This window comes from Mugil cephalus, chromosome 21, assembly GCF_022458985.1.
Source record: "Mugil cephalus isolate CIBA_MC_2020 chromosome 21, CIBA_Mcephalus_1.1, whole genome shotgun sequence".
Classification (NCBI taxonomy): Eukaryota; Metazoa; Chordata; class Actinopteri; order Mugiliformes; family Mugilidae; genus Mugil; species Mugil cephalus.
Window position 1 is genome coordinate 3,801,453 of NC_061790.1, and position 18,714 is coordinate 3,820,166.

The 18,714-nt window shown below is 44.5% G+C and overlaps 1 protein-coding gene across 4 annotated transcripts in view; it reads left to right on the top strand.

The window, feature by feature from the left end:
- Positions 1-18,714, top strand: part of ryr3 (ryanodine receptor 3) — a 106,171-nt gene that overhangs the window by 14,229 nt on the left and 73,228 nt on the right. For 2 of the 4 annotated variants that reach the window (XM_047574441.1, XM_047574444.1), the window contains exons 2-11: positions 854-973; positions 5,204-5,308; positions 7,666-7,686; positions 11,520-11,594; positions 11,877-11,955; positions 12,935-13,047; positions 15,171-15,270; positions 15,486-15,579; positions 16,498-16,572; positions 17,261-17,417. In XM_047574441.1, the coding sequence (XP_047430397.1) occupies positions 854-973; positions 5,204-5,308; positions 7,666-7,686; positions 11,520-11,594; positions 11,877-11,955; positions 12,935-13,047; positions 15,171-15,270; positions 15,486-15,579; positions 16,498-16,572; positions 17,261-17,417 (939 nt within the window). The remainder of the gene's footprint in view (positions 1-853; positions 974-5,203; positions 5,309-7,665; positions 7,687-11,519; positions 11,595-11,876; positions 11,956-12,934; positions 13,048-15,170; positions 15,271-15,485; positions 15,580-16,497; positions 16,573-17,260; positions 17,418-18,714) is intronic. The other 2 variants (XM_047574442.1, XM_047574443.1) reach the window with 1 other exon arrangement.

Genomic DNA, 18,714 nt, shown 5'->3' on the forward strand with positions numbered 1-18,714 from the left:
TTCTGCCATAGGAGAAAATATCCTTGGAAAGACCTTTTGGTTCCAGTTATTTTCCCATTCACACTGCAATGTGATTTTTTTTTCTTTCTCTCCCGCCTCCTATACGCTATAGACAGAAGTGAGCGTGTTCCAGAGCAGAAACAAATGTCTGAAAGTATAAAGGATTCACTCAAAAACCCGAAAAACCCCATGACTATTCTGGGGCTTTTACTTTGTAATCCCACTAAATTCCCCCAGTTTTTTTGGTCCAATGTGCCTTTGTTGGAAATATTGTCAGGGTCTGCTATCTCTCGCCTCCCGAGTCTGTGGGCGCTGCACAGCCTGTATCTAAATCTATTGAATTAATACTGCTGTGAAGGAGGTGGGAGCCAGAACCATGGCAACCATCAGCTCAGATTAGTGTGGGACGTGAGCTGGCAGGAGTCACACGCACACACACACACTACACACACACACTACACACAGAAATAAATCAATATCTGTGCTTGTGTTGCCAAATAGAGGCTGACCCTCTTCACCCTGACAGATACAGATGTTCATTTATTGGTTTCGCTGATTGAATCGAGGTCTTCCTGTCTCCCACAGAGACACCAAACTGTCGCTCTAACAGGCTTAGAAATGATATTAATCACCACTGGTTGCCCTCCCTGCTGTTGATTCAGGGAATTGTTCTGCTTTTCTTGTCTGTGGCTGGATTAAACGCAGAATCTAGGGTTTTGTCTTTTAGGACACTTTTCTCTCCTGACTTTGTAAGACAAGAGAACGTACTAAAGTATATTTGGATTCCAGTCAGGGAGGTGTTTATTGTTTCTTTTTTGTGTGAACAACTCCCCTCCTCTCTCTCCTCTGGCAGGATGACGAGGTGGTGCTCCAATGTGTGGCCACAGTCCAGAAGGAGCACCGGAAGTTCTGCTTGGCCGCTGAGGGGCTCGGAAACCGTCTGTGCTACCTGGAGTCTACATCCGAAGCTAAGGTGAGTATGGAGTCTGAAGATAAAGGACAATGCAGGGTCCAAGCAAATCAATGACAGGTTTGCATGGAACAGGGTGTAGTATTGGAGTAGTATTAGATTGCTTCTTAAAGTCAGACTGAAATAAATAGAGGCGCTAAATCTTTTACCCAGTTTGCTGCACATGCAGCTAACTAATTAAATTGAGTTTTAGCTATTTCACGAAAGTCCTTAGGCTGGATTTTGCAACAAACCAACAATAATTTATATTCCATTTCAACTTCTCTTTTCCTTATTTGCTCAAATCCAATCTCAGACACAACAAGGTGCGTTCTGGTGCATTAGTCGACCTCTACGAGCTTTTTGTAGACCCTCAAGTCGATGCAAAAGCTCCAACCAGCCAACAGGTTCCTTGCTAGAGGGAACCGGTTCCTTGACAAAAGACAAATAACAAAGATTTTGCAAAACCAAATATTCATGTGAGACATTCTGAAAAATAATTAACTGGGTTCTGCTTACTGTGGACATGTTGTCTCACTCATTGTTTAATCCCAAAGACCAGGAGGAGGACGATGCTAATTCTGATTTAGTGTCACAACACAAACAAATCGGAGCTGAATAAGTATCCCTCTCTTCTCATCAAGTTTGTGTTGCCGCTCCAAAAGTGGATTACGTCTCCCAGTAATTTAATCCTCTGCCAATTAGACTGGGATCCATCCACACATGAAAAATTTTTTTTATCTTATCAGCTGCACAAAAGGGTACTGTATCCTGAATGTTTTTTTTGTTTTTGCGGTTTTGTTTCTTGCCATCTCTCCTCCCGATTGAATATAAATCAATCAGACGGCACCTCTCTTTTCCTTCCAACCGTTAAAAGGAGCTCCTCTGGCAAATGAGAGGGACGCAGATTCTGTGCAGACTCTCCAAACTACGGCCAATTAAAATAAAGAGCGTCTTAACATTGACCAGGTTGGGAACTAGCCCCGCCCCTGCAGCGATGCAGCTCCAGTTCCCGGCCGCGACGCCTCGGGCTCGGTCATCAAACACACCTGACAGTGTTTATGGGGTCAGTTCAGCGCCCTTCTCTCTGCTTCGCTGCGTCCCAGCGGTGGATCATGGGACTCGGCCAGACAAAACAATAAGGAGCCTGATTTATGGGGGACGCTTTTTGACCACTTTTGTAGCTTTGCTGTCGGAGGAGTGAAGCTTTTTATTGCGAGTGAAGGATGTGAGAGCGTATCTTATGGTCAGCGGTGTTGTCGAAACACAACCGGGCTGTCAATACTCTGTTACACGTCTCACTGATTTTCTTTTTGACGGAAGCAAAGTACAAAATGCTTGTCAAACGATGAACCGAAGCAGATCGGGCCTCTTATAATTGTTGTACAGTATATTTACAGGCACGCCATTAGTCACCAATTAATTATTTATCCAGTTCACACTGATCTGATGATGTTAGTTGCATGTATCAAAAGCAGGCGTGGTTTAGTTGAGCCACAGAGGAGCTTTAAATAAAACTCAGGGCCATGTTTTGTGATGTCAACCGCTGCTGAGCTGGAGGGCAACACCTGCCGAGATCGAAGGCAGACCATCACGCACACCTCTCACCTTGGTGCTTCAGGCGCCCCGGGTGGGAGAATGTATCGGGGTCGACGGCCGTGGTTTTTCGGCGCGGCGGGAGCGGCCGTCAACGCTCAGCCGATCTCAGGTGTTGGCACCTCGTTTCACAGACTCTAACAAAGCCTGGCTGCTTGTGGTGGCGGTGGAGCGAAAAACAAAAAACAGAGTCCCTGTTAAAGAGAGGAGATTGGGTTCTGGACGTAATGTCTCTCAGACATACGCTGATCAGCCACATCATTAATACCACTGACAGGAGAAGTAAGTAACTCCGACCAGCTTGTGACAGTTCAATCTTCTGCTGGGAAACTTTTAGACCTGGAATTCAGACACTAGACCAAATGCTCCTACCCCGTAGCAATGACACTCCTTGATGGCAGGAACTCAAAAAACATGAAGAACAGCGCAAGGTGTTGACCTGGCCTCCAAATTCACTAGATCAATAACTGTATCAGTGGGATGATCCATAGAGGCCCCTCCCCTCAACCCATAGGACCCAAAGACACCCACTGACAACATCCTGTTTGCTATGCTGTTTGTTCTATCACCCCACACTTAGTCTTTATTCGCAGATAACGGCGAGGAGAAGGGAGGATTCGTTTAATTTCCCTCTATTCGATCGCCTCTGACCGCCTCGCACGTGACGTGACACATCCCGCCCGTCCGATAATTCAGTTTGATCTCCTTTTTACTCGTTCCTACCGCCTATTGTTCTCGCCCGGGCTCCCCCGTAGAGCGTGAAAGACTTTCCAAAGGTGACTGCGACCACAGAGAGACTGTCTGTCTCTGCGACCGGCCAGGACGTTCGGCGTGTCTGCCAGCCCTGGAAGAAGTATGATAATTGGAAAATTGGTGGTGAATAATTCATAGGAGGCGCAAGGGTTTTGCAGCAGGTTGCGAGTTATCAGTGTAGAAGGTCGAGCGGCGCCTCAGGAGGAGCTGCCGCGTGTCATGTTGCGTCCCCTTGAAGGCAAAAGTAAATATTAAAGTGACCCCGTCCCGGATTTACTTGGCGAGGGAACTGGATTTTAAGTCGCCCGTAAACAACAGAAGTATAAATGGATTTAAATGGGGAAAATACGTGCAGGCTGTTGGCTGCATTGCAACACTGAAGTGGACGCACACACACACACACACGGTGGTGCCAGAGGTTCCCATGCATGTGTGTGTAGAGTTACAGAAGCAGCCCCATCCTCATTATCACCTAGCGGCCCTCCCCCTCCGCTCGCATTTCCCACTTCACTGCAGAGGTCAAGGGTCAGCCGGGGTTTGTTACCGGCGTGAGAGCGGGGCTCCCGGTGCCTTAAATCATTCCCCATCCTCCTTGTCTGTCGAGAAGACACGGATAGCTGTGTCACGGAGTAAACACTCATCGTCCGAGGAGATGAACTGATTTTGAGGGCGTGAGTGTAACAGGCTCAGGGCTAATTAGTCTGTTTACACGTCGTTGTTTACACCTCACGCCCGCGGTGGAATATTAATCAAGGGTGCCATCTAGCAAATCACGAATTCATTTCTCACACTGTGACAAGCAGACGCCTTGTTGCGTCGCAAGTGATTTACAAGCGTGAGCAGCCTCGGACGCTCAACTCTTTGGGTCGGCTCTGCGAGTAAACTTTACTTTCTTAGAGAGACGTACAGCACTCCCTTGTCGTAGGCAGTCTTTCATCACTGAATAATTTATAATCATCAGTTATTACCGAATTTACCGAGGCAGACACGATGCGGTTTCCGCGCTGAAAGTCGGAGCAGGAAGCCAAACAAACCTGCATCCTGGAGGAGCTAAAGTCCCAGACAAATTAATTACCGGTCACTGCAGCTCCGGGCGGCGCCGCACCTTTTTCGACGCAGTCCCCAGCCTCTCATTAGCAACACCTCTGGATGGCTGAGTTATCAGAATTATTTATGAGCGCCATTCCTCACCGAGCACTTTAATCATTTCTTTGTTGGTCTCTTGTCTCAGACCGGGGACCTGCAGTTAATCCGGGAGCCATCTCCCGCGGTGCAGTCGAAACGTTCGTCAAATGCACCGGCGTGCGTGCGCTCAGATAAATCAGCTCTACTTCACGGTGCCGTGTTTATTGTATGTTCATTCAGTTTAACGTGAATGAAGACGCAAACGTCCCCTGCGGAACAGCAACAGTATACGCCGATCAGCCACAACATTAAAACCACCGACGTCAAAAGTAAATACCATTTAGCACCTTGTTATTGTGTTATTGGTTTTTCTGGCCTCCGACATGAGGCGACGTCAGCGGCGCCTCGAGGCCGTCTTACTTTTAGACTGACAAGGTCATTTTTATCCAGGTCACTGCCTGCACACTGCAGTCCATCAAAATGCTTTGCGCACGACACACACGTCCAGCTTCACGACGTCAACGATAAATCATAAAACATGCTTATGGTGGAAGTTTCTAAAAAGTGAATTCTAAAGTTTGAGGAAAGAATTTTAATAAGAAGTTTGGCATTTTCAAGTGTAAAAAAAAAATCTACAGGTAATATAAAACGCACCCAGGAGAGGAGCCAGTTTCTGCTCAAAATATCCCGTTGAGTCATCAGCTAATATTTACTCCACTATGTCTTCTTCTCTTGTCCTTCACTCTCTTTCTCCCCACTTCCTTCCCTTCTGTGCTGCAGCTTGTTCCTCCCGACATGTGTATTTGTAACTTTGTGCTGGAGCAGTCCCTGTCCGTGCGGGCCCTGCAGGAGATGCTGGCTAACACTGGGCAGAACAGCGAAGGGGTGAGTGCCTCCCTCCTTCCCGCCGACAACGCTCCCCTCCCCGCCCCCGCGCTCAAACACACTTCAAACGCACACTTGCATAATTGAATCAGTCTAACATTAGAGCTCTGATGCAAGATACCCTTGAATGTTTTTTTTTTTTTTTAAGGTATGACTCGTCTCTGTGATCATGTGCAGGATCAGTGCAGCTAATATGCTTTTACACCATTTTTAACTTGAAGTAATGTAGCTAAGGAAGGTATTTATTGAACGAGCTTGAAAATACAGTCCTCACTGGCAGCACTGGAACTGCAAATGAATCAAATTTTTGAGGCCACCCAGTCAAGTCCAGTCGGCCATGATGCCTTGGCTGCTGTTCCCCAAAACGATGTTGTTTTCAGAATGAAGCAGCATTTAATATTCTTTAATTTAATTGTACCGTCTGATCTGATGCTGACAAACGTACCTGATGATGATGGTGGCTGGACTGTGGTACTGCCGGATGCTCCCACTTTCATATTTGGACTATTAATGCACATATCAGTGTGTCATGGACTTGTATCTGAAAGCAGATACAGTTTTCATGCAAACTCTTTTATAGAAAATTAATGCTTTTATTATTTCAACCCAGCTATGAACGAACTCTCCACATTAAAGACATACAACTACAGATAGAAATGACAAAAAAAAAGAAAAAAAGACAGGACATTTTTTTGTGTGTAAAAAAAAAAAATGTTAGTCTTTTGCAAAATGCATGATGGAGTTGTGTTTTGTTTGTTTCATTGAATTTTCAGGTCTGTATGGAAAATTCTAGGAAGGTCAGTAAAACTAACTTCTAAGTGCATTAACTCAGAACAGTGTGTATAAATGGAAAACTTATCAAAAAAAAGGCTATCTAATATTGGCACTGACATACAGTAACTGACGTGTCTAATTTGTTTCTCTGTCTTCATCTAAAGGTAATTGTGTATAAATTTCAGACTTGCTGTGCAGTGAGTTGTTAACTTTTATAAGTGAATGTGGTAAAAATCGATAACTTGGATCAAATCCCAACGCCGTTAAGGCCACGTGGACGGGCCACACCTGGCAATACCCCGAGCTACTTTAGCACCAACAACTGTAATTGAATTCTTAAGGGAGAGTGCCTCGCTTCATTTACTGTAATGCATTCCTGATTTGCAAAAATTAATCTGATGACTCTGATAGTGAAAAGGCCATCGGGGGGGGTCAGGGAAAGGAGAGGAATGATCCGTAAGTGCTCTGCTGCACCCGCAGCATCTTCCGATTTACATTAAACAGGCTGAGCGCCTTCCTCCTGGCTCAGCTCCAGCTCGCTTGGCATGTTTATTAGAGCAGGTAAGTAATCCTGGAACGGGCGGGCTCTCTGTGGCGCCTCGGGCGCGTCATCGACGGCACTGAAGCACTCCGATGGGTTGCGCGCTGCCCGCAAACCCGTGTCGGATGCTCATCTTCACTCATGCTGCCGTGCGCTAACAGAGTCATTTCATGTGTCGTTTAATCTCATTACCCTTCACTTCTAGCCATAGACTTAAAGGGAGAGGTCCGGAGACGGCGAGGAGCGAAAACAGCCGTGTCTGGATGAATTGTCAATGCCTATCCTGTGAATGTGTTTTGGGGGAAAACTGAGAGAAAACAGTGCTTAATTCTCTAATGAGTAGTAGTACTACATTTGGACACACAATTAATTGCTTGTTAGTGATTCTGTCTTTTAAATCCCTGTTCCTACTGAATACACATGGTCTGCGCTGGATTAGAAAGCATTGACGGACACAATTATTATTGCTATTCGCCAATACTCAAGATAGACCACTGGTATTCTAGGAACAGAGATGACAAAGATATTGTAGCATGAATCATTGTGCAGTACAGTTGCAGCAATTACAAAAATCCACGCACTGCACAGAATTCCTGTACCGCAGGCAACGTAAAACAAAAAAGAGAGCGTTCAAACGCCTACAGTGCTATAGTAGTGCAAAATGTGCTGTGCCTGGGTGCCCTGGCCACCACTGTACTTTCATGCGCAACGCAGCCCTCTGGCACAGATGGTTCTTTAAGTGTCTAATTTCATAAACCACTTGGGTCTTCTCTCCTGGAGAATCGGACCTGCATTGTTATTAGCCTGGGTAGCAGATTTGTTTTGTGCTCAACGGTGCAACATTGTTGGCTGGCCTCGTCTGGCAAGACAACCTGATGTTGGCCAGAATACAAACTCTCTGTTAGCAAGGCTAATAAATCACCCTTCTCCTACGGTCCACACACAAAGCCCCATTCTCCCTATTGTTGCTCTCAGATTTGTGTAATTGACCGGCATACATCCCAATAACCCATTGTTTTCATTTGTATTTGTGTGTTACTAGAGTGCTGACCATGAAAAATGGGTAGGTCCATCAGTTTGTTCATCCATCATGTTGTCAGTGTGCATGACAGACTGCCAAACGAAAGGGTTGGACTTCTGGCACTTTCACTCAAAGCGATGCCTATTGCTCGATTGCCACAAAGGCCGCAACTCTAGCCGGAACATTTTTTACTTTAGTAGTACATGACGGGTGCTGCATTGTGGGGAGACATTAGGCTAATGGCAATACATTTGGAATTTTCCACCTCACCGCACATTGAGCAAAATGAATATTAAAAAGACATTTATATCTGTGTGGACTCCCTTGGGATAGTAAATTAAGCGTTCACCTCGCCACTGCTCAACATTTTCCCTTTTCCCTCAGTCAGTCAGGAGACAATTAACTTGTCACAGATGGCTCTGAACTTTAACTATGGCAATCTTGAAATAGTCATCCACTGGTGTTGTCACCCTTGCGCACATGAGTCAGATGTTTTGCCTGTCCTCTTTGAAGACTACCTCGTGTGCAAGTGTGTAAGCACTTTAAAGTGAAAGTGTCTGCTTCTAATTTGCTTAAAAGCATTGATTATCCTTTTTTTTTTTTTTTTGCTTTTGTAATGTATTAAGGCTTCGTATTGAGTTTAAAAATGTTACATGCACGTATGGTTAATTGCCCACCAATTGTAGTGATGAGCTTTCATATTTGAATAAATCAAAATGGAAGGAAACCAAGAACCCACACGTTGGCAGAAAACACACTTTGTGGTTTGAGTGTGCTGCTCTGTTTTCTCTGGGTTTGGTCTCTAACATTACTTCATCTAAAGGGTGTTGACAAGAGGAAATGTCCTGAAATCAGATTTGATTTCAGCGTTTATGTGCACAGCTGTTCAAGGATTATTTATCTGTTCTGGCACTGGACTGTTTTCATTTTTAGGATTACTTTACTGGACTGTGTGTTTTAACTGCCTATAACAAACAGTCAAGTGGCCTAGACATCACAAGGCATTCAATTATTCAATATAAGGTTGTGAAGTAAATGTAAAGCAAATGGAGCACAATCCATGTCTCATTATCTGGACGATTTGAAGGACGGGGCATAAAATATGTACATGATAATCAATAAATCAGATGGTACTTAGCAAATTAGTCTGGCAGGGATCCTTTCTCTATGGCCTTAGAAAATTGATTAATACGCTATTTCCTATCCTGAGGCCATTCCATATAAGATAAGCTATTGAAATTATGTGAACATTTAGGCAAATTACTTAGTCACGGTTTGGTGTAATACCTCTGTAAGGCTCTGGCAAGGAGAAAGCAGAGACCGTTTCATTCCCGTGAAGACAAGCAGACATAAAAATGAACTGAGCGTTAAGGAGATTGGTTTCAGTGATTAGCTACAGGTACTAACAAAATCACTCATGTTTTTTGGGGGTAGGCTATTTAGGTAGCTTCTACTTATTAAAAATTTACATAACGTAATGAAATTGTGCACCTTTATCGTAAATAAACATATTAAACTTACAAACCATAAAATCATTCTATATATTTTACGTTATGAATTGTAATTTTCATTATAAATCTAAGCTAAAAGCCAAGAACTAGCATTAGTAACCCTTGCTAGCCAAGCGCAGGTTGATGACGTGAGCATCCAGCGCAGTAGAAGATTAAGAATAAATAAAATATAAATAAATACAGTTTTTTTTGTATGTTTTTGTTTCTTTAATAACGCAAATACACTCCCAAATTAAAATAAAATATATAAAGCAATAGCTTAATTCCATAAAATTGTTAGGAAATCACTGTAGTTAGCCGCGTTGTTATGGTAACCACGCTGACAGAACGGTATCTGAACCGGTCGCGCATCTGGGATAAGCTGTTACACGTATTTCGGGTTAAATAAAGTGCTTTAAACCCGGTTTTAATATTTAGGTTATTAACCTGCCGAGGTGCGGATCTGACGTAGACGTCAGGCGGATGCCAAAGGAAATCTGGAACTGACCGGTAAATTCCGACTAAATAATTCCAAGATGGCGTTCTTCGTGTACTTGTGTCGTAACTCTCATAATTAGTGTTAAAAGCATTTGAAATATCACACGAACAGGACTAAACTTTAATCGGGAGTCTCTATACGCCAACATATTCGTCTTTTATAAAAGTTACCGGTTAGCTATAATGGTCAACCATCAACAGGAAGGTTAGCCTCCGCCGTTAGCTTCCGCCAACAATATCTATAGTTGAGATCTTTTTCCGCCGCTTGAGCTCATTTACATCAATTTAAAAGTGTGTTTTCAAGTATTATCTTAGAATAAAGTGCAAAAAGTCAACAACAAGTAATGAAACGCTCCTCCTTTCACTTTCCAGACCCTACTTCCCGGAGATGTGAAAGTTAATATTATGGTTTATAGTTTGCATAGCTGTTTCTGAACAAACCTCAGGGCCCATATCTTGCAGTGATTTAATATGCCACCCAGTGCAATAACGTGGTTCAGTTATATTGAGTTTTGAAATGAGCTAAATCTGACTTTCAGTACAAACACAATACTTGTCAGTGGAATAAATGCATTGTTAGTTTCAGATCAGAACACAAACACGAACAACTTTCTAGCACCAAGCTGTTCAGGCGCTGCACTGCAATCAGCGGGAGGGGCACCAACCCAAAGGTCACAGTTCCTGGCAGTGATGTGTCAGCACGACAACAGGCCTGAAATACAGACCGGCTCCCCTCGCTTCCCTCTGTGCCCCCCTCCCTCACTCCCAGCTGTTGCTGGATACTCTTCCCATTTTTCTTTTGATCGAACCCTCCGTTTCCTTTTTCGTCTGCCTTACACAAGCCATCTGGGAGAGACCTGGGAGCCAAGGGGGAATTAGCCCGGGGTCGTATTCAGGGGACAGTTGGGAGTTCCCTTTAGGCCACTTTAAATGTGACCCCCGCCAGCGAACACACAAATTAATGCTGACAACTGGACAGGAAATGGGATAGCCTGTATGTAGTGAATGTTAGATAAACACTGCAGGGTGTGGTGGAGTGCTCTGGTTGTTTGTGTTAAAGCGTACATATTATTTACCACAGTGAAATCGGATAGACTGGATAAGCTAAATTAACTCTAGGCAAGAATAGCAGTGTGTCTGCTTACAGTCAAGTTGGAGTTTACGCTGTTAAAATGGGAAATAAATGACAAATTATCCATTTCACAATTACAATAACTTAAAACTAAGTAAAACCTAAACTTACTCCTTCTAAACTAAATGTATTCTCACATTCTCAACACACAAGGAGCCATTTGTTCCTGTTTGAGTAAAGTAAAAATAACTATAAAAAAAAAAATAGTGTTTATACAAATACCCAAACCAAATTTGAAATGCACAGGTGCTTTAGATGTGACTCCTTATGGTCTCTTCTCTTTCTCATTCTGCCGCTAGAGGTTAATTAAAAAGGTAAGTAGGGATTTCTTTTTTTCGCCGTGGTGACGATGACGATGGGAAAAAACAAATCTTCCTTTGCTCACATTTCCTCAAGCATTTTGCCGTTATCAGTTATTCTCGTTTGTCACAGGAATGAGCAAACTGTCTACCGAGTGTGGTTCCCTTCGTATGTTTGTTGACTTGCGAATGAAGTTTTGTGAGCTTCCCCTCCTTTCTATTTGTCTGTTTGCACTTGAATTTGGAAACGTCCAAAGTCGGAGACACTTTATCCTTTGAGTCCCTTACACTTTACTCACCCAAAGCAAAGGAAAGTCAGATTTAATGTCCGACACGGAGGTGTTGTATAAGATACTAACTTGGACTATAAATGTGATATGTGAAGCCTGACGTGGTTCCAGAGGTCAAGGATGTTAGGGCGTGATAATAATCTGTTACTTGTTTATTTGCTGGCAGGCGGGTCAGGGGGGTGGACACCGGACCCTGCTCTACGGTCATGCCATCCTCCTACGCCACTCCTTCAGTGGCATGGTGAGTACCAACAATAAACTGTATTTATATTATCTAATATCCTTATATATATATATGTGTGTATTATTCAGATTACTTCAAAACTAGAAATTTGCAGACTAGTGTGAAGTCCTCAAATTGTTTTAACTACAGTTAATCAACTAATCGATTAATTTATTAATCTACGATCTAATCGTTTACCTTTCACTGTTATTGTTTGGCTCATTTAAGGAGCTGAATTCCACTCACATCTGGTTTTAGCGTTTCCTCGCCTCTAATACCAATTCATCTCTCACTCACCAGTACTTGACCTGTTTGAAGACGTCAAGGTCTCTAACAGACAAGCTGTCATTCGATGTCGGACTCCAAGAAGATTCAATAGGTACAGTACGGCCGGCGGGAACTTTACAGAGTTCGCTGCTTTCGATTGAGTTCGGTCTCCCCTGAATGACTCGGCTGACTTAACCCTGAGATTGAATCAATACTCACGGGAGGAGAACTCCACGTGTTTGCTGTTTGTGTAGTAGTGCTGCATCTGCGTTGGATTTTTTGTGGCAGTTTATCAACTGGAAACGGTATTTTCACTTCTTTCTCGGATGATGGATGTACAGAATCAGCCATAACATTATGTCCGGTGCAGTAAATAACACCGACTATCTGGTCAATGTTGCACCTGTTGGTGGGTGGGATATGTTAGGCAGCAAGAGAACATTTTGTCCTCAGAAGGATGTGAGGCAAATTATGATGGATGGATGTCGGGATGTCCACACATTTAGAAAAGTAAATGCCTGTTCTGATGATTCATGTTTTCTTTTACATCATATGGATTAACTTGTGTACGCATTTTATGATGATGCACTATTGGGAGAAGGGAAGCCAGGGGAGGCTGCAGTGAGATGCTGAGTGAGACCTTGGGTCCCGCCATTCATGTGGCTGTTCCTTTGACTTGAACCACCCACCTAAGCGTAGTCGCAGGACGTGTGCACCCTTTCTCGGAAACTGTTATCCGAGCAGGATAATAGGCCTTGCCACAAAAAATGATCGCAAAAATGATTCAGAAATGGTTTGAGGTACAAAACAAGAAATTCAAGGTGTTGATCTCCAAATTTCCCACATCTCAATCCAACTGAGCTACTGCGGGATTTGCTGAACAAACAAGTCAAATCCATAGAGGCCCCACCTCGTTTCTTTCATATGTCGGCTTTTTTTTTTGGCAAAAGGTGCACGTTTGTCCTAATATCATGGCTGATCAGTATATTTAAAAGAGATGAAAACATATGTTAGAATTGTTTATATGTTGCTCAATAGATGCTCAAGGTTTTCATTACACTGAACGTCTTGATGTGTATTTGTAACGACAGGAGAGGCCTGCTGGTGGACCATTCACCCCGCCTCCAAGCAGAGATCCGAGGGAGAGAAAGTGCGCATCGGAGACGACCTGATTCTCGTCAGCGTGTCGACGGAGAGATACCTGGCAAGTCACAATTAATAAACCCCGCACCTTACATCGTCAGCTCTCAAACTCCCCAGTTACGAAGAACTGTGAGAGGGTTAAAGCTCTGACGTTCATTTATTCCGAAGCTGTAGCAGCAGCTTTCTGCCCGCTATGGGATAGTATACAGCGAGAAACCGTATGACCTGATAATTAAAGCACAAATAAGTAAGAGTGTCTAATTAACCAGAGGCGCACGAAAAATAATGAAGCCTCATAAAAAATTTATAGAAAATGTCTGGCGCTGTGCATTTCAAGATAATACTTCTAATTACTCTAAAACTGAGACAGTAACACTCGGCAGAAAAAGAATGAAGATGCAGATTTTAAAGATGATGGACTAAAAGTTGTCATGAAACTCGCAGGCCCTCCTCAAGTTCCTGGTGTAAAACTTTTCGGTCTCATGAATATTTATGGACATTCTGGATGCAGTCTCTTGTTTCTGATTGGCAGTTCATAACCTCTCATTTTCTTTTGCTGCTGCCTCCGGACTGCTGTGAATCCTCGTCGCACTACAGCCGACTTCAGAGCGACAAGGCAATTGGAGGGGAAAACTTGAGAACTCTAGTCTGCTATCTGTAATGGAAATCTGATTACCTGTAAAGCCGTATTTATTTTTCATATATATATATATATATACGTATTTTTCTTTTTTATGGAAGTCCTCTGTGGGACTGATGAGCTCCAAGTTAATGCCGTCTCCCCTATGCGCCGCTATACACCCGACCTCAATTAAATTAGTTTAGGAGGGAGAGCAGAGGAGGATTTTAAGAGGGAAAAGGAGATGCAGAGGGAAAGCGAGAGGACTGGTGAAAAGGGAAGGACGGCGACGTGCGAGGCATAGAAGAGCGAGTCGCTGCCGTCTCCTAGATGCTGCCCCGGCCCTTCAGGGAGGGAAATGTGCAATTAAAGTCAAACTGGCGAAGAGCCACGCTTTCATCTCCTCCCGTGGGGGGGGGTCTTCACCTGATGGGGCCCCCGCTGTAAGCTCGGCTTTTTGAAGAACGGGCTCCGTCCGGAATTTTTAGGCGAAAGCAATCAGCGCTTCATTGCTGTGAACGCGCGCAGACGTTGCGACGCAGCCTTTTTTAGGGCCGAGACTTTTGTTGATTTGTGTTTGCGTTTCCCTGCCTTCTGGAGAGTAATGTCAGCAAAGTTTCAAGCCCGCTGCCCAAATGTCAGGGCGATAAAAAATAATAATATTAGCGTGAGCCAGTGAATAGAAGGTTTAGCTTTAATTTTTTTTTTTTAATCCAGATGCTGATGCTGTGAATCGATTTATAGTGTTTGTCTGCACTGAAATGTGCCGTATATAGTACACACAGGATATAGAGCTAAATATACGTACCAGTAAAAACACTCAGTTACAATAGGTTTTAGTTATAGGTACATTCATTTAAATTAGAGCCAACGAAAGATTCAGCTTGATGCTTTTGCTTTGAACCGATTCTTCTCCGTTCCCTTAAACGCTGTTGCTGGCAGGTTGATTGTTCAAAGCAAATCTAAAATCTCGCCAAAGCTCTTCTGCGGATCTCATGGATGGACGATGCGGAGATCAGGACGCTATCGGAGCCGTCCCATCGGTTACAGGACTCCTTGTTGTTGTTGTTGCTGTTGTAACTGAAGACAATGCTTTATGACTCTGGCCATGAGTTTTGGATGATTTCCACGCTGCAGAGCTCGATTTGCGCCGTCGAGACATCTCCCCGAAGGAAGGCGTCGCACAGCGGACGACATCTAAAGCACCATACACATTACAAACCAGCACGACAGCTCTTACTCAGATTCATGTTCCCTCTCCTCTGAATGCTCCCCGTCAGGAAATGTAAGGCGGCGCTGAGTGTTTCTTCTGGACGCCGCTGCACAGAGAAACACTTACGCAGCAGTGCCTTTTTAGCCCGCAGCGTTATGACACAATTCGGCAGCTCCAGAGGGGGAGACACAGAGTTGTTTTTTAATCTCTTTTCAAACTCAAACACTGGGGCTGCTCCCTCCACCGTCGCAGCTTTGCAGAATCTCATCGTTTGATTCCCGCAACTTTTCCCCCGGCGGCCCACGGTTCCCTGTAAAGCCCTGCGTAAAGCCCGCTTCTCTCTCCGTTCCAGCATCTCTCCAACTCCAACGGCAACATCCAGGTGGATGCCTCGTTCATGCAGACGCTGTGGAACGTGCAGCCCACCTGTTCTTCAGGCAACATGGCTGTAGGTGAGTTTATAAACCCCCATCAGCGACGGCGTTCCTCGTTCGCTTTACAAGGACGTTTCACTGCATTTTAAATGTACAGTCGCTCTTAAATGCAGTGGCTGTCAGGTGTTTAATGGCTCTGTTCACACGTAGAACCTGTGAAGTCTTCAAATCATGCACCATCTTTTTTTTACTGGCTGTAAAATATGCTGACGTGTTGTTTTTGTGTCTGGTAGGGTATTTGATCGGCGGGCATGTGATGCGTCTGTGCCACGGCCACGATGAGAGCTTGACCATCCCCGGAGCCGACAAGAGTGAAGAGGAGCAGAGGTAATTTAACTTCATTTAGCCAAGCTGAGGTTTTTCTATTTTTATTGGCAAAAATTAAGATTGACGATGAAACTGCATCACTCACAGACAACAACTAGATGAAGGAAACATTAACGACAAGGCAGGAATCGCAAACATGGACCAGTAATTGTGTAGACGAGGGCAAAAGACAAACGTATGACTCGGATGCTTCTGTCAATTTGAACGGCCTCATTTTTTTTCCTGCACCTCAGGGAAAATGTGAGATAACGTCCGTTTAGAAAAATGAACCCTGTGTATCGTTTTAAAGTGAATAAGTGCCAAAGGTGCAGAGGATGAGCCAGTGGCCAACTTTCTAACCACTCCATCCCACCAGTCCTCATTGATTCGAAGATCTGTCTCCTCCTCCTCCCATGCAGTGAATAAGGTTATATAACACTGAAATAAGCCCCAAAATTAAGGAACTGGAAGGTAAAAATACCAAAACAGGTGGTTTGCAGGTAATTCATACAATGATGACAAAGCTACTTTTTTACCAAGTAGTCAGTGTTTTAAATATCTAAACTAACAACTGAGAAAGTAGTTTTATGATGAGAAATGAGGAATGCTACCTATTTCTGCCTATGTTATTTCAAACTTCTGTCTGTGTGTAGTTTATGTTATAAAGTGAAGAAAAAGAGGTCGACATTTTCTCAGTCCTGGGTAAAGATTTAGCCGAGCAGGGGTGAAATATCCTCAAACCGCTTCATGGTTTAGAAGGTCACCCTCTCACCTTTGACCTCGGATATTTCCTCCTTCCAGAATCAATATCACAGTCAGTGAGATTTGGTTGAGATTACTGGTATTCCCTGCTCCGCCGGCACACGTAATCTCTTCACTTTATTCCCGCTGAATGACTGAACTAACCGAGGCTCCCGCTTGCGTCCTTTCCGCTTCCAGGATAGTGAACTACGAGGCGGGTAAGGGAGCATCAAAGGCCCGCTCGCTGTGGAGACTGGAGCCTCTCAGGATCAGGTGAGATCAAGACAACAGAAAAACGCCGAGTAAATAAAAAAGTAAATAAAACATCGATATAGACGTCTTCCGTAAATACAGAACGGCGTTTGTCCGTGACCAGCAGACCAGCAGGAAAGCGGTGCTGTAGGTTATATATAAACCTCCCCTCCTTCCACTCTGAGCTGTCACTACCAATTAGTCGGCCCCTCCACAGCGCGCTTCTGTTTACCATCCCTTTCAGTCTGCTCCTCTCCTGCCTATCACTCTCCGTCTGCTTTCTTCTCCTTCCTTTCTTTTACTGGCCACCCACGCAGTCCCCCTGCAGTCACGTCGCCCGACAGCTCTCGCTGGGACTGCCTGTCACGGTGTATACACTTTGAAATGCTGCAGGTGCATCTGTTGAGGCGCACGCTCTCCTGTTCGGCGCTGTCTGCCCCGTTGAGTCGCACCACTGAAGCCACTAAAATACACTCAGCTTTTTTTTTTTAATATTTATGACTCTGCTTTTCAGATACTGAGTGTGAACAGCCAGTGGAGAATTTGAATTAAAAACTAAAAAGGCTTTCAATTTTGATTTCTGGACTCACACCAGACCAACTCAGCTCCATCTCATTCATAATCTAAGCTTTCAAAACAAAAGCACACACTTAGGCGCTACTGCCAGTGACAGTTCGGTGTTGTATCATCATTTTTTTTGTGTGTTTAGCTGGAGCGGCAGCCACATCCGATGGGGCCAGGCCTTCCGTCTACGCCACCTCTCCACCGGCCACTATCTGGCCCTGACCGAAGACCGTGGACTGGTCCTGCAGGACAGAGCGATGTCCGACACCAAGTCCACAGCCTTCTGCTTCAGGCCCTCCAAGGTCAGTGTCCCCTTCCCCCCGTGTGAACGTAAGCTGCCGTGGATCGTGGATGCAAATAAATATTCTTAGTTCACGCATTGAACGAGGTCTAAAAAAAAAATACATTTTCCCCGACAACCTTATCAAAGACCCTTGAGGCGAGTCGGTAAGCTCCTAATGAGCTCACGCCTCACCCCCGTAAATTGACCTTTTCACAACTGCTGAGTAGACGGCGCTGTAAACGTCGGAGCGTACATGCATCGAGTCGTCGATGCGATGCCTAACTTGCATTTTCAATGAGTTCCACGAAGACAAATTTACCCTCGCCCCTGTAGTATCGGGATACCTACTTAGCATTCTTTCATTCGCCTCCGCTCATTTCTTTCCCCCCAATTACTCACCCCATTTTTCTCCCACACTCGCCGCGTTGAACTCTGTAGTGCTGCCTCAATAGCTCGCACTCCAAAAATAATCTCCCGCCGCTAAAAATAACCTTGAGAGAGGAGCATGGGATTTGCTTAAAAAAAAAAAAAGGATTTGAATCTGTTTCTTGCTATTTCTTTATGATAAAAAGTAGACATAATAACACAATAAGATAATGTTTTTAAACCAGTTTGTTAAAATATCTACAGTGTAGATAGACTTTTCTCGGACTCGCTGTTTGTTGTGTAAGCGGCCCCTTATCAGTTGTCCTTTGCTGAATCGGCTTTACCGAATACAGCCACATAAAGACACAAAATGCGAAATGAGTCACCTTCCTGGAGCACCATTGTGTGTGTGGAAGCGCGCTTTTTATCTACATTAGGTACAGTTTAAAATCCTCCAGGGTACCGTCAGCTTCCACGGCTGTATTTCCCTGGCTTATCATCCTCCCGACAGTATAATTGCCCTCCTAGTAATCACTACTGTTGGATCATCAGTCCTTGTGGAATCACAGAGGACTCGTGCTCCTTAGGAATAATACAGATGACTTTCTCTTTTGCCGCCATCCCTTATCAACGCCTCCCAGCCCCCGGTCAGTACCTGAATCTGGAAAGGTCAACGCTTCGCCGTGTTGAACATTGGCAGTAATACGTTTCTTGCTACTTGCTGTCGACTGCAATCAGCTGCATTGCTCCATCTCTGCTGCACCGGAAACGAAGCAGAGTTAATGAGGCCAGCAGCGGCAGCAGCAGCAGCAGCGGCCTCCTCGCAGGCCAATGAGTGCACCCTCTGATTACCATCTAAACACAATACATCTTCATTTGTCATACATCCGTGCTCACGTGTGTGTGTGTGTGCGTGCGCGCGTTTGCTAACGTGTGTCCGTTGCTCTCGA